This window comes from Somniosus microcephalus, chromosome 3 (genome assembly GCF_052327205.1).
Source record: "Somniosus microcephalus isolate GS21.2 chromosome 3, FLI_Smic_1.0, whole genome shotgun sequence".
Classification (NCBI taxonomy): Eukaryota; Metazoa; Chordata; class Chondrichthyes; order Squaliformes; family Somniosidae; genus Somniosus; species Somniosus microcephalus.
Genome location: NC_140989.1, coordinates 46966953 through 46991695, shown reverse-complemented (window position 1 = coordinate 46991695; position 24743 = coordinate 46966953). Strand labels below are relative to the sequence as shown.

General features: G+C 47.2%; 1 protein-coding gene across 1 annotated transcript in view; it reads right to left on the bottom strand.

The window, feature by feature from the left end:
- Positions 1–24743, bottom strand: part of LOC147121021 (ALK tyrosine kinase receptor-like) — a 970192-nt gene that overhangs the window by 217428 nt on the left and 728021 nt on the right. The window contains exon 11 of the mRNA XM_085977636.1: positions 18895–18963. Coding sequence (XP_085833762.1) covers positions 18895–18963 — 69 coding nt within the window. The remainder of the gene's footprint in view (positions 1–18894; positions 18964–24743) is intronic.

Here is a 24743-nt window from a genome sequence, read left to right as displayed (position 1 = left end):
CGAAAAGGGCTAGGACTGGTAATTATCCCTTCAGGACGTGTCATCTTTCGGGTGAGACGTTAATCCGAGGGCCTGTCTGTTCTCTCAGTTAGACGTAAAAGATCCCATGGCACTATTTCGAAGAAGAGCAGGAACATTCTCCCCAGTGTCCTGGCCAATATTTATCCCTCAATCAACATCACTAAAACAGATTATCTGTTCATCATATTGCTGTTTGTGGGAGCTTGCTGTCGCGTTTCCTACATTACAACAGTGTCTACGGGGGTAATTTCAAACCCCAAGAATGGGTGGGTTAGAGATCCTAATTTAGGGTCGGGTTTTAATGGGGTGGTGGACCAATCCGCTCAAAGGAGGTGGGTCGGTCAGTAATATCTTTTAAGAAGGTTGTGCTTCCAATTTAACAGGCTTTTTATTTTTGTGCCTATCAGAGAGATTTGGGTGTCCTCGTGCAAGAATCACAGAAAGCTAGCATGCAGGTATAGCAAACAATAAGGAAGACAAATGGCATGTCGGCCTCTATTGCAAGGGGGTTAGAGTATAAGGGTAAGGAAGTCTTGCTACAATTGTACAGGGCCTTGGTGAGACCACACCTGGAGTACTGTGCACGGTTTCGGTCTCCTTATCTAAGGAAGGATATACTTGCCTTGGAGACGGTGCAACGAAGGTTCACTAGATTGATTCCTGGGATGAGAGGTCTATCCTATGAGGAGAGATTGAGTAGATTGGGCCTATGCTCTCTGGAGTTTAGTAGAATGAGAGGTAATTTCATTGAAACATACAAGATTCTGAAGGGGATTGACAGGGTAGATGCTGAGAGGTTGTTTCTCCTGGCTGGAGTGTCTAGAACTAGGGGGCATAATCTCAGGATAAGGGGTAGGCCATTTAAGACTGAGATGAGGAGGAATTTCTTCACTTAGTGGGTTGTGAATCTTTGGAATTCTCTGCCCCAGAGGGCTGTGCAAGCTGAGTCTTTGAGTATATTCAAGGCTGAGATAGATAGCTTTTTGGACCCTAGGGGACTCAAGGGATATGGAGATTGGGCAGGAAAGTGAAATTGAGGTCGATGATCAGCCATGATCTTATTGAATGGTGGAGCAGGCTCGAGTTACCGTACGGCCTACTCCTGCGCTTACTTCTTATGTTCTTATGTTCATTTAGGCCAGGTGTCCCGGGCCTCTGGAAACCCGACAGGTAAAAGGAGGAGAGAAGGCCGGATCCATAAGGTAAGTGCCTTTACAGCACTGCTTGTGGGCCAGGAGGAGCAGCAGTGTTTCGTCCAGGCTCAACAAGCTTACCTGCTTCCCTCCCCACGATTATCCAACCCCCACCTCCACGATTACTGACTCCCCGATCTCCCCCCACTTTCGCACCGTCCCCCTCCCCCGATCTCTTCCTGACCACAAGACCCTTCCGACCACGATCTGCAGTCCCACAGACCACGATCTGCGCCCCCAGACCACGAGACCCCTACGACCACGATCTGCGCCTCCCAGACCACGAGACCCCTACGACCTCAATCTGCGCCTCCCAGACCACGAGACCCCTACGACCACGAACTGCGCCCCACCAGACCACGAGACCCCTACGACCACGATCTGAGCCCCCTTCCCCAGACCACGAGACCCCTACGACCACGAACTGCGCCCCTCCCCCCAGACCATGAGACCCCTACGACCACGATCTGAGCCCCCTCCCCCCAGACCACGATCTGAGCCCCCCAGACCATGATCTGCACATCCCCAGACCACGACATCCCTACGACCACGATCTGCCCCCCCAGACCATGAGACCCCTACGACCACGATCTGAGCCCCCTCCCCAGACCACGATCTGCGCCCCCCGAGACCACGAGACCCCTACGACCACAATCTGAGCCCCCTCCCCCCAGACCACGATCTGCGCCCCCTCCCCCCAGACCACAATCTGCGCCCCCCAGACCACGAGACCCCTACGATCACGATCTGAGGCCCCTCCCCCCAGATCACGATCTGCACCCCCAGACCACGATCTGCGCCCCCCCAGACCACGTGACCCTACGACCACGATCTGAGGCCCCTCCTCCCAGACCACGATCTGCAACCCCCAGACCACGATCTGTGCCCCCCCAGACCACGATCTGCGCCCCCCAGACCACGAGACCCCTACGACCATGATCTGAGGCCCCTCCCCCAGACCACGATCTGCGCCCCCCAGACCATGTGACCCCTACGACCACGATCTGAGCCCCCTCCCCAGACCACGATCTGCGCCCCCCAGACCACGAGACCCCTACGACCACGATCTGCGCCCCCCCAGACCACGATCTGCGCCCCCCCCGGAGCACGAGACCCCACAGTGCCCCACCCCCGCGATCTCTCCCTCCCTCCCAACCTCCTCGGCTGCGGTTAATATCTGTACTTCCGGGTTTCCCGTCCAGAACTCCTCGTTCCCGCTCTCTTCCCACCTCCCCGTAAATATCGCGGCCTACACTTCAAAATGACATAATTGGCTGTAAAGCGCTTTGGGACGTCCTGAGGTCGTGAAAGGGGCTAATTCTTTCTTTCTTCAATTTGTGTATTGTTCAACTTTCTTACTCTTCAGTGGAAATACTTCTAATTCCCACCTACTTTCCATCTATCCATCCTGATTATCCTGACAATCGGTATCTATGATTATTAAGGAAGGAAACACTCTTGGTTATAGATTACACATACTGTATATTATCATTACCTCAGGATATTATGCAGCAATGAAACATCTTTTATGCAGTTCATCATATTCTACAGGGTAGATTAAACTGTTTGTTTTAGCACATCTTGGTCATTGAAATGACTGCAGTGCGTCAGATAATGAATGAACGGTGCTTCACTGGAACCCATTTGAAATCATTTCTGATAAGATTAAATCTCCATTTAAAAAAAAAGCAATTTTTAAATGCTCCAATCTATTATTTTTAATGGATTTTTGCTCTTGAGAAGATCAAAATCAGGTTAATATTATCTTTTATTTAATGAAATGAAGTTGAACCTATTAGGAACTTACCATCTTTGGTCGATTAATGATGGATTTTATATATTTTTATGTAGTCTGTGCAATGGGCCTACCAAAACATTTGTTTCATATTCTAACTTCATGCATTACCAATCGGTACTAGCAATTTTTTGAAATCCAAACCATACATTTGCCTCCTATACTACAAACAGCAAAAGAAATCAGTGTTCAAATACTGTCTGTTTCTCTGTGCCTTGGAAGGCTAACACACAGGTTCCTATAACTTCTGATCGCTTGCTGCAGGGAGTGTTCCTGACTTTGGGTGGGGGGGCAGGGGAGTGCAGAGGTGGGAGGGGGGAAACACTACAGAAGTAGAAAAAATAAAGTTTCCCCAGAGCCTCAGCTGTCAATTGCGCTATGCAGCATGGAACAGAGCAGAAAGGTTTCAGCTTCTATACCTGGCCTGTGCTTCGTAAGCTGATCTGAGCCACAAGGAGAATAGATGTTCGACAATTTGCCTCTGCATCCCCGAGAGCTAGGGAGGTGGGGCGGGGTGGGGGGTGGGGGGAATCAGCCAGTCAGGGTTCCTGCTTCTGATCACTATCCAGTCATGCATGTGGGTATGAGGCGAGGACAGACTGGGCTCAGATGTGAAGACCCCCGTAGTCAGATAGCCGAGCATTATGCATTCTTCACGGTCCTACATGAAGAACAGCCACTTTAAGTGAGGTACTGAACATTGGTCGGTGGCCGTGGAACTCTACTCTAGCATGAATCAGCACCTTCAGTAGAGAAGTAGCGAAAACTGGATTTATCTTTAAATCTATAATAAAGTGAAGCTTTTCTGCTAACGCTTTCAGATAAAGACCCTAGGGAGAAGACATCAATCAAGGGGCGGTGATGGCAGATGCATGTCTTTAAGTAGGGCCACTTATCAAGTGATATGAATTACACCAGCAATTTACTACATTGAAAGCAAATTCCAATGAGGTTAAAATTTCCAGCCCACTCTTCAGTTTTGTGAGTTTTCTTCGGCCTTGTTCATGCTCCCTTATGCGATGGCATATTCCCTGCCCAAACGGGTAAAACAAAAGAACTTACTGAGGCCCCTGGAAATGCTGCTGTTGTAACCAACTACTAGGTTAGAGATGCAGGTTGGTTTGCCTTCTAATACTCCACCTTCTGTTTGTGAGCCCTCTGTAGGGAGGATTGCGAGAAGGAACCTACATGTGCCCACACTGTCAGGCATAGAAAGGGTCAGGTGCACAGTAAAGGTTTTTCCACACCAGCGCTATAATGCACGTTAACCCCAACCTTAGAACAGCATCCCTACTGCAGCAGTGGTGACATTTCCATTTCTCACACTATCCTCATCTCTAAGTGAAAGTGCCATTTTAATGATAAATTGTGGCCACCTTTGTGCTGTGGAATCTGTGCTGATTATGAACCAGGTAGAGAACGTCCCAAATAATTCTACTTGGGACACTTAACATAGAAACATAGAAGATAGGAGCAGGAGTAGGCCATTCGGCCCCTCGAGCCTGCTCCGCCATTCAACGAGATCATGGCTGATCATCCAAACCCTAGCACCCGGTCCCTACACCAACAGCCATCCCACACAAGCCCTATCCCCATAACCCCGTAACCCCACGTATTTAATCCCCCCTAAGGCATCACCTTTGTCACCTGTTGAGCCCAAGCCTGTCCTCATCCACCACGTGCATGTATACATTTTCCAGCAAAGTGTAGTGATCAGAATCAGGAACCGTGACCATTTGTTTTCTTCCTCTGTAGAAGGGCCACGGAGATAAACGAATTCAGCACGGACACAGAATGAAACCTGGGATCTTCCGGTCTGTATGGGCTCGGTACCCCATTGGTCAGTGTACTTACCCACTGGGGAATTAGCACGAGTGTGACTTGAAAAGAAGTTAATCAATCCGCAGGATCTAAATACTGCAGAACCAAGTGTGACAAATAACCCATACACTGGAACAAACACAGTATACTGAAGATAGCGTGGGGAGTGCAGGTCCGCTCACTAAATGTTTATCATAATCACAATGTGTGCAACAAAGCAAAAACATTTCCCGATTTCCATATTTACTTTAGAAAACATCTTCTATTCCTTTCTCCCTCATGTGCTTATCTAGCTTCTCCTTAAATGGATCTATGCTATTCGCCTCGACTACTCCTTGTGGTAGCGAGTTCCACATTCTAACCACTCTCTGGGTAAAGTCGTTTCTCCTGAATTCCTTATTGGATTTATTAGTTACTATCTTATAGTTATGGCCCCTAGTTCTGGTCTCATCAGTGTTTATGCTCCACACAAGCCTCTTCATCTTCTTTATCTAATCCCATAAATATATCCTTTCTTTCCTCATGTGTTTATCTAGATTCCCCTTAAATACATCTATGCTATCTGCCTCAACTACTCCCTGTGGTAGTGAATTCCACATTCCAACCACTCTCTGGGTAAAGAAGATTCTCCTGAATTCCCGATTTGATTTATTAGTGACCAATGTTCCCTCTAATTTTCTTTTGGGCCGCGTGGCCCATTCAAAGTTCCGCGCGTGCGCAGTTTTTCCCTTTAAAAGCCGGCGATCTGTCTGCGCGGGACCTCCAGAGGGCTGGGCGGCCGCGCAGCTTAAAGGGAGCATTGTTAGTAACTATCTTATATTTATGGCCCCTAGTTCTAGTCTCATCCGCAAGTTGAAAAATCTTCTCTACATCTACCCTATCAAAGCCTTTCATAATCTTAAAGACCTCTATCAGGTCACCCCTCAATCTTCTTTTCTAAAAATCGTAAGAATCATTAGTAACAGGAGAAACTTTCCCTTGTTCAGAGATTAACTCCATTTACCTGCCTTCTTGCCATATACCTCAATCCTTTCTCTCTCCAGAAATGCCTAGCAATTGGATGGAACAGCCTCCATTTTTCAGGTGCTGAAGGGTCCAATATAGTGCGCGGTGTGCGCGTGCTCATTCCACACCAGGTATGTTCCACACGCCATACTGGTTAGGGTGCCCTGTAGTCGTCCAGGCATTAGACCCATTGCCTATGCAAATTGGGGCTCTGATGCCTATTTCCAGCCCCTTCCCGAAATGAGTTGGCACCTGAGTGCAGCATGAAAGTTAAAATTTCTCATGTTCCTTGATGGTTGTTCACATTATAATGCAGGATCTATTCACCGCTGAGCAGCAGTGACCTGTACACCCCTTATGACAAGAAAAATACAAAATCATATTTCTACTCGTGTCAGATAGATCCTTCAGATAAAAGAGTTGTTTATATGCATTATTTGTGATAAAATGAAAACCTATGAATACAGGAAACTTTCGATTTACCAGCACCTAAATAACCGGAAATCTCAGTTAACCGGCAAAATTCAGGAGTAGGTTCAGGTAACTTTCATTACTTGCCTTCCTCCATCTGTTGCTGTGCAAGGGTATGGCTGCAGCTGTTGCTAAGCTACAGAGACGCATGCAACTTGTGGCCATTGTTCTGAACCTGTTGCTAAGCAACAGGGTTTGTTGCTTTATACAGAGCTCTCAGCTCCATATCTTTTACTATAGCTTTCGGTTATCCGGAATTTTTGATGAATCGGCACCACGTTGGTCCCGTCCGTGCCGGATAAAAAAAGTTTCCTGTACTAGAATTTTGAATTAAAAATGAACAGGTCAATCAGCAGTGTAAAAAGAGAGGATTAAAGTGGTCATCCTTGGCTCAGTGGTAGCATTCTCATCTGAGTTAGAAGGTTGTGGGTCCAAACCCACTTCAGCACATAAGCTAGGCTGACACTTCAGTGAAGTACTGAGGGAGTGCTGTACTGTCAGCTTTTGTATGAGATGTTAAACCAAGGTCCTGTCTGTTCTCACAGGTGGATGTAATGGCACTATTTGAAGAAGAGCAGGTGAGTTCTCTTTATAGGCTGATAAATCCCCAGGGCCTGATAATCTACATCCTAGGGTACTTAAGGAAGTGGCTCGAGGGGCCGAATGGCCTACTCCTACTCCTATCTTCTATGTTTCTATGTTTATAAAATAAAAACAGAAAATGCTGGAAATACTCAGTAGGTCAGGCAACATCTGTGGAGAGAGAAACAGAGTTAACGTTTCAGGTTGATGACCCTTCGTCAGAACTGGAAAAAGTTGGAGATGTAACAGGTTTTTAAGCAAGTGTAGGGGTAGGGAGAGCGGGGAGGGGAGGAAAGAACAAAAGGGAAGGTCTGTGATAGGATGGAAGGCAGGAGAGATTAAGAGACAAAAGGGATGATGGTGCAAGGCAAAAGGAGATGGTAATGGGATAAGATAAGAAACAAAAGATGGCTCTAGATGAAGTGTAAATGGCACTGGCAGAATGATCGACAGCTGCCATGTGAGAGAGAGAAAAAAAATAATGATGGGGCCGAGGTTACGGTCTGAAATTGTTGAACTCAATGTTGAGTCCAGAAGGCTGTAAAGTGCCTTATCGAAAGACGGGGTGTTGTTCCTCTGACAAACGGAAATCCCGTCAGAGAGAAGAGCAGAACTTCTTGTTTCTCTCTCTACAGATGCTGCCTTAAAACCTGTTACATCTCTAACTTTTTCCAGTTCTGATGAAAGGACATCGACCTGAAACATTAACTCTGTTTCTTTCACCACAGATGCTGCCTGACCTGCTGAGTATTTCCAGCATTTTCTGTTTTTATTTCAGATTTCCAGCATCCACAGTATTTTGCTTTTGTATTAGAGTTTACTTTATGCCCTGACCGATAGTTATTCCTCAATCAACATCACTAAAAAGAAACAGATTATCTGTTCATTTATGTAATTGCTTTGCGCAAATTGGCTGCCATGTGCCCTACATTGCAAGAGTGCAGACACTTCAAAAATACTTATTTGGCTGTGAAGCACTTTGGGATGCCCTAAGGTCGTAAAAGCTGCTATATAAATGTAAATTTGTTCCTTCTTCCATTAGATTCTGATCACAAAAATAAACAGATTGATCAAAGCCATTTGGCCCACCCTGAAAAAATCCTACAGCCCTTGCATTACGATGTCCAATTGTTTTCTAAATGGCTCCATTAACAGTATTTCACCTGTTTTGTTAACTCTGTGTCACAAAGAGCTTCCTGACATCAGTCCTAAATTTGTGCTTTACTAGTAAAAAACCTGTTAAAAAGTATATGAAATACAGTGGGGTAGATTTTCCCAAACCTATTGGGAAGAAGACGGGACTTCCCCTTTCGGGTTTTTGACCCGCCTACTTCGACGTCCGGCCAATCCGCGTGATTTTCCCTTGATTGACCTTCAGGCCAATTAAGGGCCACCCGGCAACAGGTGACGTCCACAGACTGCAATTTCATCTGTCAAGAGTTCTTGACAGATGAAATATCAGGGTTTCACAGCTGTTTGAAGCTGTGAAACACTGACACTCTGGCCTAGAATTTCGCTATCGCCGCGCCAGGTGTTTAGCACCCGAAATTTAGCACTCGCCCGGATTCCCGTAGCGCCCGCCTGAAATTCAGTTGCAGCGCCCCAAGAGGGAGGCGGGCGCTATTGCAGGGTTTGGCCGCCTCACTTGGGGCACTGAAAGTCAGTTTCAGGTGTCCAGCTGCCGCTGCGCCACCCGATGCGGTGCGGCAGGCTGGGGTACTGCAGGCTTCCTCCTTCTCTTAAGGAGGAGCTGCCTGCAGCCGTGAGATCGCCGCTGGATTCCCCCGGCAAATGAGCCCGGCACCACGGAGAAGTGCCGGGCTCGCGGGGGTCAGACACCAATGCCGCGGGGGGGTGGTGTGGGAGTCCGGGGAGGAAGGAGCGGCCAAGCGGCCGCCGGTAAAGCGGACGGCCGCACCTCCACCTTTACGCCCCGGCCTCTCGGAGCTGCAAGGCCCCGTTTTACAAACGCTCCTTGCGCCCGCTACGGGTGAGGCGGCGGCAAGTGAATTTGGGCGTTGGGCCGGCATCGCGTTGAAACCGGGGCGCTGCGCACACCGATGACGTCATCGGTGCCGGCGCAGCGCTACCGGCTAACGCCACCATTTGCGCTACACTGAATTCCAGGCTACCAACAGCGCCAGCGCTAAAGACCTCTTTAGGCGCTAAGTGGACGCTAACACCACTGAATTTCTAGGCATCTGAGTTCTGACATGAGTCCTTCTGCACAGACTCAGTTAGAACTCTCACCGGCACTCAAAGCTGAAGGCTGTCACTTTTGACAGATCGCAGCCGTTCAGCTTTCAGTTCCAGCTGAGTGATGGGCTACCGACGGCTACAGGAAAAAAGGCTGTTAAGGTAAGTACAGGTAAGTAAAAGTTCTTTACACAGTTTAGACACACCAAACACACTTACCTTTACACTCATGCACCCATCACTCACCTGAGCACCGACATCGCGACCCCTCCAAGTCCTTCAACCCGACGGCCCGCCTGCTCTAACCTGGCGTGGTTTGGAGCCGTCGGGAAACCCACACGAAACCCCTCAAAATAGGGATTAGGCTAAAAACTGCCTGTTAACTACCTGTTAACAGGCAGTTAATTGGCACTAATCCCTTCCCGCCTGGTTTCGGCGGGTCCCAGTGCGGGGCGGGTACCCGCCGCCCCTGAAACTTACGTGGGGTGAGGTTTTGGGCAGGATGGTGTCGGGACCCCCAAATTCGGGATTTCCGCCCCCCCCCACACGCCTGAAACCCCGCCTGGCGGCTCCACGAAAATCTAGCCCAATAGGATGACAACAAAAAATCTTGACAATGTACTTTCACACCAAGTAATTGGTCAAAATTTACAGCTTGGCCTTTTGAACCTGAAGTTTGGCATTCCTATTCACGAAATCAAAAAATATACAGAACTATAATTTCTTTAATTGTCAGCAAAAACTATGATGACATTTGAACTACACCAACTTGAGTTACTACAGGTTAATGATAGTACCTGACTATTGAAGTGCTTCATTTTCTCATTTGGCAAAGCTATAAATACATATAGGTCACTGCACTACTGTGGCAAATTAGCATCAGTTTCCTGCCTTCACTTCTATACTTCAATTATTAATGTGCCAGAACTTCTAACCGTCAAGATTAACAAAATCAAGGATGGTAGTTACATATAGCAGCAGAACAAATTTTTGTTGCTTAGAAAATCTGGATGATTTATTGAGATCAAGCTCCACTTAGTATCCAACTTTCTTTCATTCTGGGAAATAACTGATATTAGGTGATGGGAAAAAGCAGGGGGAGGGGGTGTTGGGTAGCAAAATGGGTTAGCACACTGTCCATTCAACTCAAACTCAGATTAATAAGATAAAGGTCTGCTCTCCCTGCTGGCTCTCAGAATCCTATGTGAAATGAATCTGGGAAGTCTAAATTGAGTCCCTGGTGAACATAGCTTTAAAGTTCCTAAATTGGCAATTTAATTCAGAAAACCCCAGGATTGACACTGGGGAAATATCCCACTGGTGCAGCAGGAAGTGTTTGTCTGAGGTTGTGTTTAAGGGATACTGTTGAGGGAGAGTAGAGGAAGGTTTACCCTGCATCTAACCCATGTTACACCTGAGCTGGAAGTACTTAATGCTGACACTAGGAACCCAAGTGGGAAATGGTTCCATTCCTCAGCACTTGCAACCTTCAACTTAATAAGCAAAATTAATTACTGAAGGTCGAGAGAATAAGAGATGGAAACTTCCAAAAATAGATGAATTGCATGTTGGTACTAAGCCTAAGGAATTCACATCAGCAACAACAGCAACTTGCATTTATATTGCGCCTTTAACACAGAAAAACATCCCAAGTACTTCACAGGGCCATAATTAAAAATGGAGGCTGAGCCAATGAAGGAGATATTAGGAGGGATGACCAAAAGCTTGGTCAAAGAGATGGGTTTAAGGAGGGTCTCAGAATGAGGAGAGGGAAATGGAGAGGCAGAGGGGTTTAAGGAGGGAGCATGGGGCTTAGGTGGCCAAAAGCATAGTGACCAATGGCGGGGTGATGGGAAGTACAAGAGACTGGAGTCAGAAGAACAGACAATTGGGGGTGAGGGGTGGATTTATCATGCTGGAGGAGGTGACAGAAATAAAGAGGAAAAGCCACAGTGAGATTTCAACACGAGATGAGAGTTTTAAATTTGAGGTTTTGCGGGGGCGGGGGGGGGGGGTGGTTGGGAGGAGCTAATGTAGGTTAGTGAGGACAGCAGTGATGGGTAAACAGTACTTAGTTCAGGATAGGATATGAGCAGAAGAGTTTTGAATGAGCTGGAGTTTATGAAGAATGGAGGATGGATGACTGGCCAGGACTGCATTGGAATAGTTAAGTCTGGAGATGACAAATGGATGGATGAGGGTTTTAATGACAGATAGGATAAAGTGGGATCAGAGGCAGGCGATGTTACAGAAGTGGAAGTAGGTAGTCTTTCTGATGGAAAAAATATGGAGTCGGAAGCTCAGGTAGGACGCCAAGATTGTAAACAATCTGATTCAGCCTCAGGAAGTGGCCAGGGAGGTGAATGGAGTAAGTTGCAAGGGTATGGAGTTTGTGATGGTGGCCGGAGATGATGACTTCGGTCTTCCCAATGTTTATCTTGAAGAATTTGCAGCTCATTTAAGACGGGATGTCTTACAAAAGCAGTCTGACAAAAAAAAAACGGCAGTAGAGAAAGAGAGAGATGGTGGAGAGGTAGAGCTGTCTGTCATCAGTATACATGTGGCAGCTGACCCCCATGAGGAAGAGAAGGGGGCAATAATGGATCCCTGGAGGTATTCTAAGATGACAATTGGTGCAACAGAAGCCATTGTAAGAGAGCCTCTGGCTACAATTGGATGGGTAAGGGTAGATCCAAGTGAGGGAAACCCCACAAAACTGGACAAGGGAGGAGAGCTGTTGTTGGAAGATGGTGTATTTGAACATGTCAAAGGCTGCAGAGAAGTCGAGGAGGGATAATTCACCATGGTCACAGTCACAGAGAGTGTTGTTCATGACTTTGCTTAGAGTGGGGGGAGGGGCCGGAAACCTGATTTCAGACATTACAAAGCATTTACAGCACAGTAACAGGGTATTCGGCCCAACAAGTCCAGACTATGCTCCACACGAGCCTCTTTATCTAATCCCATCAATATATCCGTCTATTCCTTTCTCCCTCATGTGCTTATCTAGCTTCCCCTTAAATGTATCTAAGCTATTCGCCTCAACTACTCCTTTTGGTAGTGAGTTCCACATTCTAACCACTCTCTGAGTAAAGATGTTTCTCCTGAATTCCCTATTGGATTTATTAGTGACTATCTTGTATTTATGGCCCTAGTTCTGGTCTTGCCCACAAGTTGAAAATTTTTATCTGCAGCTACCCTATCAAACCCTTTCATAATCTTAAAGATCTCTATCCGGTCACCCCTAAATCTTTTCTTTTCTAGAGAAAAGAGCCCCAGCCTGTTCAACCTTTCCTGATAGGTATAACCTCTCAGTTCTGGTATCATTCTAGTAAATCCTTTTCGCACCTTTTCCAGTGCCTCTATGTCCTTTTTTATAATATGGAGACCAAAACTATTCACGGTACTCCAAGTGTGGTCTAACCAAGGTGCTTTACAAGTTTAACATAATTTCTCTGCTTTTCAATTCTATCCCTCTGGAAATGAACCCCAGTGCTTTGTTTGCTTTTTTTATGGCCTTATTAACCTGCGTCGCTACTTGTAGTGATTTATGTACCTGTACCCTCAGATCCCTCTGTTCCTCAACCTCATTTAGACACATCGGGCTCGAATTTCACAGGGCCGTGGAGGCGGGAATGGAGGCGTGTGGGGTGTTAAAATTGCAAAAAGTGGCGGGCGGGCCCAACCCCGCCTCCAAGCAATTTTCAAAAATCGTGTTTACTGCTCCCGTCTCCGTCCCGCCTCCAAGAGGCGGGATAGGCCCTTAAGAAGCCCTAAATTGCCTCTATTATCCCATTTTGAAAGGCCTTAGTGATTTTAACCCTTTTCCGACGTGAAGCACGCCTGCTCTGAAACACAACGGTGAAACCTGGCAGAAGCACAATTGGATTGCTGACTATTAGCTGCAGCTCCACCATTAAATAGGATATTTGATCAGCCATCATTTGCAGGTGGCAGGACTTTGTTGTCTCAGGTCTGGGGGAACTTTTAGAAAGCATAACCACAGCTGTGGAAGTTTGGAGCCTGACACCCATCTCCAGTGTGACCTTCTGGGAAACTCCTCTCGCCACCTTCACTGAGCGCTTCCTCAACTGAGGCATATACCAAGTAATCCTAAGCCCTCAATGTGGAAGTCCCATTAGCGAAATGACACACGCCACAACTGCAGCAGTAGCCATCAGATTTTTTATTTACAGTAACCATCTGATGGCTATTTAACAGTAAACATCAAATTTCACCCAAGTGACTACCCTTGTGACTATTTGTGCAGTATCTTTCTCTTACGCGTGCTCCTACGTGGTGCTTCCCCTGTGGCTTCAGCAGATGTGGAGGCCCCTTGCTCCTGTCTCGGCACCTTTGGTGGGCGTCCTCTGGGGTTGCGATCCTTGAGGGCTCGCCAACAGTCTGCTGCTCCTGTGGCTGTGCAGGGGTTGAGACGCCGCTCTCAGTTGGGTGTGGACTCTGGTGGGGCTCTGACCGAGAGCTCTGCAGTGGCATGGAAGTGTGAGCGCTTGGAGAGGAGCCCCCACTTCCTTGATGTCTGCCACTAACTTCCCTCTCATGGGTCAGGTCCCCCTCAGCACTTGCAAGTGGCTTGAGAGCACCTTGCTGCACATCAGGGGGGCCATGGGGACCCGTATCTGCACTGGCAGTCCTACTCAGAAGGACTTCCATGAAGGTTTGGTTTCTCTGTTCAATAGATGACCATCGCTCCTCCAGAGATGTCATTCTATTCAGAACATTCACCAAGTTTTCTGCACTCTGGCTACTTATCACCTCCATGGAGGTTGCCATCCTTTCCATGGTGATTCGTTCATGCGCCAATGACTCCACAAAGGCTCTGCTCATGTTTGCAATGGACTCCTTCATTCACTCCACCCTCGCAGTGACCCTGGAGACAAAACCTACCAGAGACTCCTGCATCTGTTCCTGGAGCTCCAGCACCGCTGATCTTGTGGATGGACCCAGAGGCAAAGGGTCGACATGCAGCTGAGCTGAGCTGGCAGAGTCCTGCGCCCTCTGACGAGGACTTTCCACTGCTGTCCCTGTCTCCACCATCTGCTTATGCTCACTTGTGAGCTCTGATACACCAGGTGACAACATTACTCTATCTCGCGAAGGTCCCACCAAGGTGTGAGTGTCTGCGCTGGTGCTGGGTGCGCGGAATTCTGCTGACGCTGCGCCCTCAGAGGTTGCAGCTTCCTCTGAGGTGTCTGGATGCTCAGGCTCTTCCTCCTGGCTAGTGGGGACAGGTGCTGTCGATGGTCCTGTGGGAGAGTAAAGAAAAGAATCAGAGATGTGATGCCAAGGTTACATGCACATTGCATATTGCAGATGATCATAAGTCCATCTGTTAGAGCTTCAGAATCATTATCAGCGACTCATGCAATGCCAATGAGAGAGATGGAAAACTATTCTGTCACCAGCTTGCTGTGATGCACCCGTCTGTCCATCCCCCACTTGCGCATCATCCTCGAGTCCCACGATCTCCAGGACCGCCTCCTCCCAAGGGGTGAGGTGGGCTACTGAGGGTGGCCCTCCTCCTGTCCTCGCTCTTTCCCTCTTATTGTGAGCTCTCTTTTCCTGCAATGAGGGAGACAAGTGGAGTTTGAGTGAGAATGAAAGAGTGAGTGTAGAGAATCCATAGCATAGATGCTTAGAAGGAGACAAAGATGGAGTGAGGTGGCAAGATCAAGGGCCCTCCCTGTGTGTTGTCAGTTGTTTTCATAGCATCACAGTGATAGGGAGTGTGAGGGCTGCATAGTCGAATAGTTAGGTGAATGTGACCATAGAGAGAGAGGGAATGGGTGAGGGTGCATGGATGTCAGTGTCAAGTGGGTTGTGGAGTAAGAGATTGCTAAAGCCAAGTGCTGATGAGGAGAGGCAATGGGGATCAGATTGAGGGTGATGGGAAAGCCATACTCACTTTTCCAGTGTGCAGAAGGTCATGAAACCTCTTCCTGCACTGAAGCCAGGTTCTGCGGGTCAGCGACAACGAGTTGGCCTCCTGGGCCACCTGGGTCCACACAGCCTTGGTCTGCTGGGGAGGCTTCTTCCTCCCTGAAGAAGGAAAGAGCACCTCTTTATTGGCTCTTGCTCCCTCCACTAAAGCTTGCAAGGCGACGTCATCAAACCTGGGAGCAGACCTAGGTCTCTCGCTGGTCATTCTGCCTCTAGGTCCCTCTAACATGAAAGGCCAAAAGGTTGGCAGTCTGCAGAAGAAGCAAGGCTTGTTGCAGACCTTAAATGCAGCAGCAATGATGACGACATCGGAGGTGAGCTTCAGACTGAAAAAACTAATTGGGCCATGGGTTCCCACACGCTGGAACTCAATTGCCCACTTAAGTTAAAATTGCTTCATTCTCCCACATCGATTTAGAATCGGGTGGCTAACACGAAAAGCAGATTACATGACCCTGTAACAAAATCGAGCCCTTAGAGCGCGATCTTGCCAGCCCTGGGGTGGCGGGTATGAAGGCGGGACTGCCGGGAAAATGGCAGAATCTGGGGGCGGGTTCCCATCCTGCCCTCAACCCACCTCCATGCCATCTCGCCAGGAGGCGGGTAGTTGACCCGCGCTGGGTCCCATCTCCTTGGAGGCAGGAAGGGGATTAGTTCCACTTATCTGCCTGTTAAGTGGATAACAGGATTATCCCCATTTTACCCACACAAGTGCGGACTTCCTGAAGGCTGCGAACCCCGCCAGGGTCACCAAGGTGAGCAGTGGGTCTACGGGGGTCGGAGGGGTGCAAAAGTGCGCTGTGAAGGTAAGTGATAGGTGCAAGTGTGGAGAGGTGAGTGTGTGAGCTAAGTGGAAAGTGTTAGAAAAAGTTTACTTACCTTTGTTTATTCCCGCAGGCTTCAAGAGTTGGGTATGCGGAGAGTGTCGCCTCTCTGTGGCAGAGATGACAGATGGCTGTTGCATTCTCCAATGTAGCAACCATCTAATTTCTGTTAAAGAAAGAGGTTTGATGAGTCTTGAATTCAAGAATTCATCAAACCACAGAGAATGTTAGTGTTTGACAGCTTCACAGAGCTGTCAAATGATAGCAATTCATCTGTCAAAGGCGGGACTGAAACCCGACAAGTGGGAGTCCCACCTCCAAAAGCTCCTCACTGGCAAAATCCAGCCCTTATTTTCCAAAGAGTATGTGACCTACTTATTCTTCCTGCCAAAATGTACTACCTCATACTTGTCTATATTGAAGTTCATTTGCCAATTACAGGCCCATTCTGCAAGGTCATTTATGTCTTCCTATATTTTGTCACAGTCCTCCCCTCTATTAATTACACCCCCCAATTTGGTGTCATCTGCAAATTTTGAAATTGTACTTCCATTCCAAATCATTTATGTAAATGGTGAACAACAATGGGCCCAGCACAGATCCTTGTGGAACACCACTTCCCACCATTTGCCAATCTGAGAAACTACTTTAACCCCTACTCTCTGTTTTCTGTTTTGGAGCCAGGTTGCTATCCATTCTGCTACTTGTCCACTGACCTTATTCATGAGTCTGCTATGCAGTACCTCATCAAAGGCTTTATGGAAATCCAAATATATTACGTCTACTACAGCATCCTTAACCTACCTTTTCTGCTACTTCTTCAAAGAATTCAATAAGGTTGGTCAAACATGACCTTCCCTTTTGGAATCCGTGCTGACTGCTCTATTATATTTTCAGTTTCTAGATGTTTTTCTACTACATCTTTGAGTAAAGATTGCATTATCTTTCCTAACACCAACATGGAGTTACAAAAGAGATGGGCATGCATTTAGGAGGTAACATATTCAAGGACTTGAGAGGAAAAAGTGGCTAGAGATGGGAAGTAGCTAAGAGGACAGAGATGTCAAAGGTGTATTTATTGAGGAGGTGGGTGACAACAGTGATTTTGAAAAGGAGAGGACAGTGGCTAAGGACAGTGACCAATTTATAATGTCTGATAGCATGGAGGTCAGGAAGGGATGTTGGTGGTCAGAAGTTTAGTATAATGGGGTCAAGGGAGCAAGACGTGGGTCTCCAAGGCAAATTGAGCTCGGAAAGGGCATGGGAGAGAAACTAGAGAGAGATGGGAGTTCAGAGCTAGGATGGGGGGTGCCCTAGTGTCAAAAGTACAAAGGGAAAAGTCATTTCATGCACCTGCCAATTTACAAATACCTGCCAATCTACAAACTTTACTCACTAACAGCAAGTCACCTCTAATGAACCTCAGGGTTTATATTAATTAGATTTTGTGGCCTTAAGGGACAGGCCAATTCAACACAGCTGCGTGTTAGCAGAACAATGCATTGTATTTTACTCGGTATAATACTGTGTTGTGATAAAGTAGTGCATTATTTGACTTAACATGAGCAATGTCATAGCAAATCCCCTATGTAATCAGAATTCCACCCAAAATAGCAAGTTCACTGTTTACCATCCTCATTATGTTCAAAGGCTTGAAGCTGCATAGTCTCCTCCTCCAAGGTATGTTTGCATTCTCCAGAATAAATTCAAATAGAAATGCTTCTGTTTATCTCGACTCCTAGGGCTTGTGTGTAAACAGTTCTTTAGAAGCCATGACCACAACTTTGAAGTCTGGCCCCCACCCCGTCCCATGTGACTGTTGAATGTCCATGGAGGTTAGTAACGTGTAAACCGTATCGGAAGGCCTGTATCGGATGGCTGAGCACTTAGCCACCAGCAGCTATTGACATGCTGCACAGGACTTTCTGCTTCAGGCAACATTGGGGGCCTGGAGTTTCCTCTGCATTCGCGCCCAGATGCACTCGTAATCTGGGTGCAAACAAATTATGTGGCTTAAAACATTGCGGACTTTGGGCATAAGTGAGTTACGCGCATAATTACAATATGGTCAAGTCTCCGCGATCTTTTACACCAGTCCATCAAGCCCTCCCTCCGAACAAATCTCTGCCCACAAAACTGGTCACGCCCCCCCAACTCTCAAGTGTGAGTATCCTCCAAGTGCGTTTGCTCGGGGGGTCGCTCATCTTTGTGACCAGATTTACAAGCGCAGCAGGAAACAAATTCATTTTTCTGGTCTTTTGATTGCAATATGTTAAGCGTTTAAAAATAATTATCCTCACTGAGACCTGCTTTGCGTTTTCTGTTTCTTTTAATGTATTTTTTTTAAGTACAAGTCACATTCAAATTTGAAAAACTTTACCAATTGCAGATTCTTAAACATGCTGTGCCTGAATGATGATTAAATGAGTTGAAACTTAAATTTTAAGACTCAAGGAAGAAACATACTACTGTGGGTTTGGCCTTTCCTTGCACCCGGACTCCTTATCCCCATTTATGTCCATTTTAAGTTCCAGTGTATTAGAGATTGGAAGGCTACTTAGGCGTAATTTGACATCGGGTGTAGCTTTGGGCACAGTTTCAGGTGTAACTTCCAGGTTGTACCAATGAAGGAAATTCCAGGCTGGGAAAAAGGGTTAAATGCTGCAAAGAAATGCAACAATAACATGTATTTCTTCCAACTCCCAGTCCAACTTCAGACGAGTCAGATTAAGGCGTTTCACAATACTACATTTTTACAAACTTCCTTACTTCCCATTGGGTTGTTGGAAACACTGGCTAAGGCTGTCCTAGATATATTTTAAATATGCCCCTTCTGCCAGGATTATGCACGGGAAGTAAAATGAACTTTGGATCTCTGATGTACTGTACTTAAACAACAAAATGGCCAGTTATTATTAATCCCTTGCTTGTGGGAGAGTAACTAATAAATATACCCGTGTTACAGGACTGAACGGAAATTTGACTCAACTGTATTCTTTTATCTTCAGCAGTGAGTCTGTAATACCTGTGGCATTGGAGTGTAATGGGTGGGACATGGGATCCATAAGGAGGTCTCTCTTTGTCAGCATGACATCTAAGAAAGATGAAAAAAAATAACAATTAGGTCTTTAGGTTAGCCAATTAAATGGTTTAACTTTTAGGGCTGCCTATCAGAACGGCACTCTGACTCCAGTGTTGCTTATGTTACACCTGCAAGTTCCCAGAGATTTAGAATTTGCAGTGCTTTCCATTCAAATTACTGGTCTAAGTGGTGCTGATCTATAAGCGCCAATCTCTGATCTCCTGATTAAAGTCAGTTGACAACTAATGCAATTGTTAAAGTCTTGATAAAGGGTTTTGACCCGAAACGTTGACTCTAATTTCTCTCCACAGATGTTGCCTGGCCTGCTGAGTTTTTCCAGCATTTTCTGTTTTACTGCAATTCTAATGTCTATTGGGAATGAGAACTAAAGCTGTTTAGGCTATAAGATGAGGATGGCTATCCTCTCAAAGCACTTACTTTCAGTTGATTCAGTTCAACCATCACAAAGCATTGAAGCAACATCAGAAACTCCAGGCACTCTGGCTTTCAAGTGCAAAGAAAGTGAGAGGACAATCATACCTGACGCTGGCAACAGACAGCTAATTGGGGGGGAATAGCTTTATTGTGTTTCCCTCCCATTTCCCAGGTCCAACATTAAAGTAGTCCAGATGCAGCTCAGGAAATTGTGGAAATTTGCTGAAATTCACTGCAGTTTGCGAACTGTTTTAAGATAGACTAGTCTGACTATGGATTGAGCGGTGGTAGAAATACACATTCATAGTACATTTACCTTATAGCATTGCTGCCGGCAGCACTCCTGACTTCAGCAACTGTGCTGCAAGGTAAACTGCACAAGTAACAGCAACAGTCAGATTTGCGGATACAGTTTCCAAATTCATGCTCTCAACGTGAGGCCTCTCTTGCAAGGAGCACATATCAGGAAGTCATGGGGGTCCTCCCCTTAGTCTGGATGGAAAATTATGGGGAATTGTCACAGTGGTTGAGGCTCTGTGACAGTGCATTTGCAAGATTTACCTTGTAGTATTCAGACTAGTGTTAGAATCAGTCATACATTCAAGTGTTCACATAGCTGTCAATATGCGGTACTGGGGTCCACCACGAGGTGTCACAAGCAAAGCTGTCACTACAAAATAACTTTGCAATACTGAGGTCTACCACTAGGTGTCAGAAGCACACTTACAAACCTAGGGTTGGATTTTGCCAATGGGGCGCTTTTGGAGGTGGGACTCCCACTTGTCGGGTTTTAGCCCCGCCTCCATCGACTTCTGGCCAACCCACGCTATTTTCCCTTGATTGACCTTGTTAAGCCCGCCCAGCGGGTTTAGCAGGCCAATTAAGGGGAAGCTGGTTACAGAGAATGTCAGCATATGACGTTTAATCTGTCAAAATTTTTTGACAGATGAATTGTCATCATTTGACAATTCTGTGAAGCTGTCAAACACTAACATTCTCTGTAGTTTGATGAGTTCTTGTATTGTGTGGGCTGCCAACCAGCTGTGAGGAGGCAGGTTGGCAATGTAAATATAATAATGAGGCCTGAAGCCTTTACTTCAACCTGCTTTACAGGTTTTACTGCAGGCGGCCAGGGATCCCGGGGCTCGGGATTCCCAGTGGCTGCACCGAGGCGGCCTCAGCCTTGGGGAGCAATCCTTGTGGGCCTGGAGGAGCAGGAATGCTTCCTCCTGACCCCCCCAAGCTCCCCCACCATCAGCCTGCACCTCCCAGGGATCGGACCCCGCCCCCCGGATCGTGACTCGGCTCTGGGGTCAGGGATTGGACCCCCCCCCCCCCAGGATCGCAACTCAGCCGCGGGGTCGTGATCGATCTCACCCCCCACACCCCCCCTGGGGGTCAGGGATTGTACCCCCTCCTCTGGGGTTGGGGATCGGACCCCCCTCTCAGCCTTGGACGCCCCCCCGCAACCATCCTGGGCCCAGCACTTACCTTGTCCTGTGGCCTCCTTGTCCGTGTTGCCCGCATGAATGGAAGACAGCCTGTCAATCAGGCCGACTTCCGGGTGGGGAACCAACCCTTCACGTCGCACACACGCTGTGGAGTTAAACCTGAACTTCCAGGCTGGACTTTGTGAATGGAGGCGGGACAGCTGCTTGTCGTGTCAATGTCCCGCCTCCATCCTCGCCTGGCCAACCAGAGGGTTTTTCCCTTGATTGAGCTTGTTAAGCCCGCCCTGCGGGCTCAGCAGGCCAATTAGGGAGGAAGTCACTGACAGAGCACGTCAACGGCAGACGTGCTATCTGTCAAGATTTCTTCAAAGAAGAAATGTCAGCGTTTGACAGCTCTGTGAAGCTTTCTCCGAGTTTACCGGTCATCCCCCCTCCATGCCCGCCTCCACGGGGTTTGGAAAATCCAGCCGTCCGTCTCCCAGGTCACCCCGCACCGTGCGGGTGGGACCCGGGAAAATCCAGCCCAACGTTTCAGGTCGATGACCTTTCATCAGCACTGAAAGGTCATCAACCAGAAACATTTGCCCCGAAATTTATTGGCGCATGGTTTCGGAGCGGGATGTGGAGTTATGCTCAGGAAACCCAAAAGCATGGGTTTCTCCAAACGCCGTGGACTTTTAACTCCATACGTGTGTGAGATTTTTTTCTCCCCCAGGTTCCTCGCCTGACAGCCAGTCTGATAAACAGGCTTGGCTGCCTGTTGGAACATGGAAGGCAGCGGTGCAAGGCTGCAGCCCAGGAGGAGGTAGGTTTAGTGGTGTTGGGAGGAAAGAGATCCTGCTGGGTGGGGGGGATATTGTGGAGTTGAGGGTGGGGGGTGGGGGAAAGAGAGGTTTACAGTGTTACTTGTTGGGCCTGGAGGAAACACTCCTGCTCCTCCTGGCCCACAAGCTGTGGGAGAACCAGTGGATGTAGTGTATTTGGACTTTCAGAAGGCTTTCGATATGATCCCACATAAGAGATTAGCGTGCAAAATTAAGGCACATGGGATTGGGGGCAAGGTATTGACTTGGATAGAGAACTGGCTGGCGGACAGAAAGCAAAGAGTTGGAATAAACGGGTCGTTCTCCGAGTGGCAGGCAGTGACTAGTGGGGTACCGCAAGGATCGGTCCTAGGACCCCAGCTGTTCACAATATATATTAATGATCTGGACGAGGGAATTGGATGTAATATCTCCAAATTTGCAGACGACACAAAGCTGGGTGGGAGGGTAAGCTGTGAGGAGGATGTCGTGAAACTCCAGTACGATTTGGACAGGTTGGGTGATTGGGCAGAAAAATGGCAAATGCACGATAATGTGGATAAATGTGAGGTTATCCACTTTGGTGGCAAAAACAGGAAGGCAGATAATTATTTGAATGGCAATAGATTGGGAGAAGGGGAAGTGCAAAGAGACCTGGGTGTTCTTGTGCACCAGTCGCTGAAGGTAAGCATGCAGGTGCAGCAGGTAGTTAAGAAGGCAAATGGTATGTTGGCCTTCGTAGCAAGAGGGTTCGAGTACAGGAACAAGGATATCTTGCTACAGTTGTACAGGGCCTTGGTGAGACCGCACCTTGAATACTGTGTGCAGTTTTGGTCGCCTTACCTGAGGAAGGACGTCCTTGCCATGGAAGGAGTGCAGCGAAGATTCACCAGGTTGATACCTGGGATGGCAGGAATGACGTATGAGGAGAGATTGTGTCGATTGGGCTTATACTCACTGGAGTTTAGAAGATTGAGAGGGGATCTCATCGAAACCTATAAAATTCTGTCAGGCCTGGACAGACTAGATGCAGGAAGGATGTTTCTGATGGCCGGGGAGCCAGAACCAGGGGTCATAGTCTAAGGATAAGGGGTAAGCCATTTAGGACTGAAATGAGGAGGAATTTCTTCACCCAGAGAGTGGTGAACCTGTGGAATTCTCTGCCACAGAGGGCGGTGGAGGCCAGTTCATTAAATATATTCAAGAAAAAGTTGGATATATTTCTTAAGGCTAAAGGGATCAAGGGATATGGGGAGAAGGCAGGGACAGGGTACTGAGTTTGGATGATCAGCCATGATCTCATTGAATGGCGGAGCAGGCTCGAAGGGCTGAATGGCCTACTCCTGCTCCTATCTTCTATGTTTCTATGTTTCTACCTCATGGATCTGGCCCTTCTCGCCTCCTTTGACTTGCCGGGTTTCCCGGGGCCCAGGAAACCCGTTCCACTGTAGTTAAAAATAGAAACCTTGTTAAAAATGGAGGCACACCACCTCCTTAAAAGTTTTCAATGACTGACCTGCCTCCTGATGGTCGCCCACCCCTCATCCAACCACCGTTAAAACTGAAAGTGGGCGGGTTCAAGGCGCGTTTGAAATGTTTAACATTATTACTTACCACCTGACCCAAACCTATTTTTGAGGATTAAAATTACCCCCCATTAACTCTGTTTCTCTCTCCACAGATGCTGCCTGACCTGCTGAGCATTTCCAGCATTTTCTGTTTTTCTCTCCAAAGAACCAAGTTTGCTTCCAACTGGTATCAGTTAAAGCAGGTCCAATAATTTTTCATCCTTAGAGCTGTGATGTATAGCCACATCAGGCTGCAAATCTATCAAGTTAACCTGGGATAATTATATTGGCTTGACATTTTTATTAACTGCTCGTAGGTATCCTGTAACTACTGAGCTAAAAGTAAAACACGTTGCCCCTTTATGGTTGTGAATAAATTTATAACTGAAGGATTCTCTATCCTCGGGTTGGTATTAAATTTATAATCTTAGCTTAAATACTAACAGGAACAGTAACAAAAACTCATTACATGTAAAATTACAAATTGGCTTTGAACATAGTCAGAGTAGCTCCACAATGATTAAAAGAAGTGAGAATAAGTCAAAAATGTAAAAAAGGACCACAGTTGCATTTGTACCTGCGGCTGCAGTTGAACTTCAGGCTAATAATTACTGGTTTCTGACTTAATGTACTGAGATTCTATTACACCTACCAACACTGGTCCAAACCCAAAAACATCTAAAAGTTAAAAAAATTTAGATGGGGGGTGCGGGGGGCTTTAAAAAAAAAAATGTCTTTTCATTTCCCCTCTTTGGATCTCTGTGCTGCACTCCATGCCACTGCTGACAGGGTAGATGGGCAATCTGCCTTCAGCTCTCTGCTATTCCCCTCTGTAACTAATAGCAATGAGGCGCCCATAGGTGTCCCAGGAGGTCTGTCCCTCCCACTGGGGAAGTGTCTACCCTTTGTTTCGGATCCTTCTCAGAACACGACTGAATTGCAGGCTCATTGGACACCAGCTTTACATGATGGTAATTTTGCGAGACTGAGCTGTCAGTGCGTAGCCTTGCGATGGGTCCATTGAGGATCAGAGATTCAGGCTATAATGTTGCAGCCCTGTCTAGTGCTCACCGCCAACAAGACTCCAAACCAGATGCAGTCTTGCAAAACTGCACAGTGTATGGCTTTGGACACACCAGGAGCCTGGTTATAAATCCTCATGTGTTGAGTGGGTAAATCAGTAGTCTCACTATACAATCTAGGGATAGTGGTCTGCCTCACCTCAGCGAGAGCCTCTGGCAAATTTGTTTGTTCCTAGACTCTGGGCCTGCATTCCTAGCCTACTTGGCTGAGGGATGTTGCCAAATCTAGAATCTGATTCTGTTCCTTCTACTTTGCTATCCAGAGGCCAAAAGCTGTTAAAATATAGCATTCTTAGTACAAATGAAAGGCCATTTGGCAACTGCCCAGCGCAACACAATTGAAATCAGGAGCTCATTGAGTGGGGAGTTAGCGGCACTGATCCGGGTCACATCACTCTATGTTACAACTTGTTAGGATATTTCCAAGTATGGTCCTCGAGCAAGCCATTACTT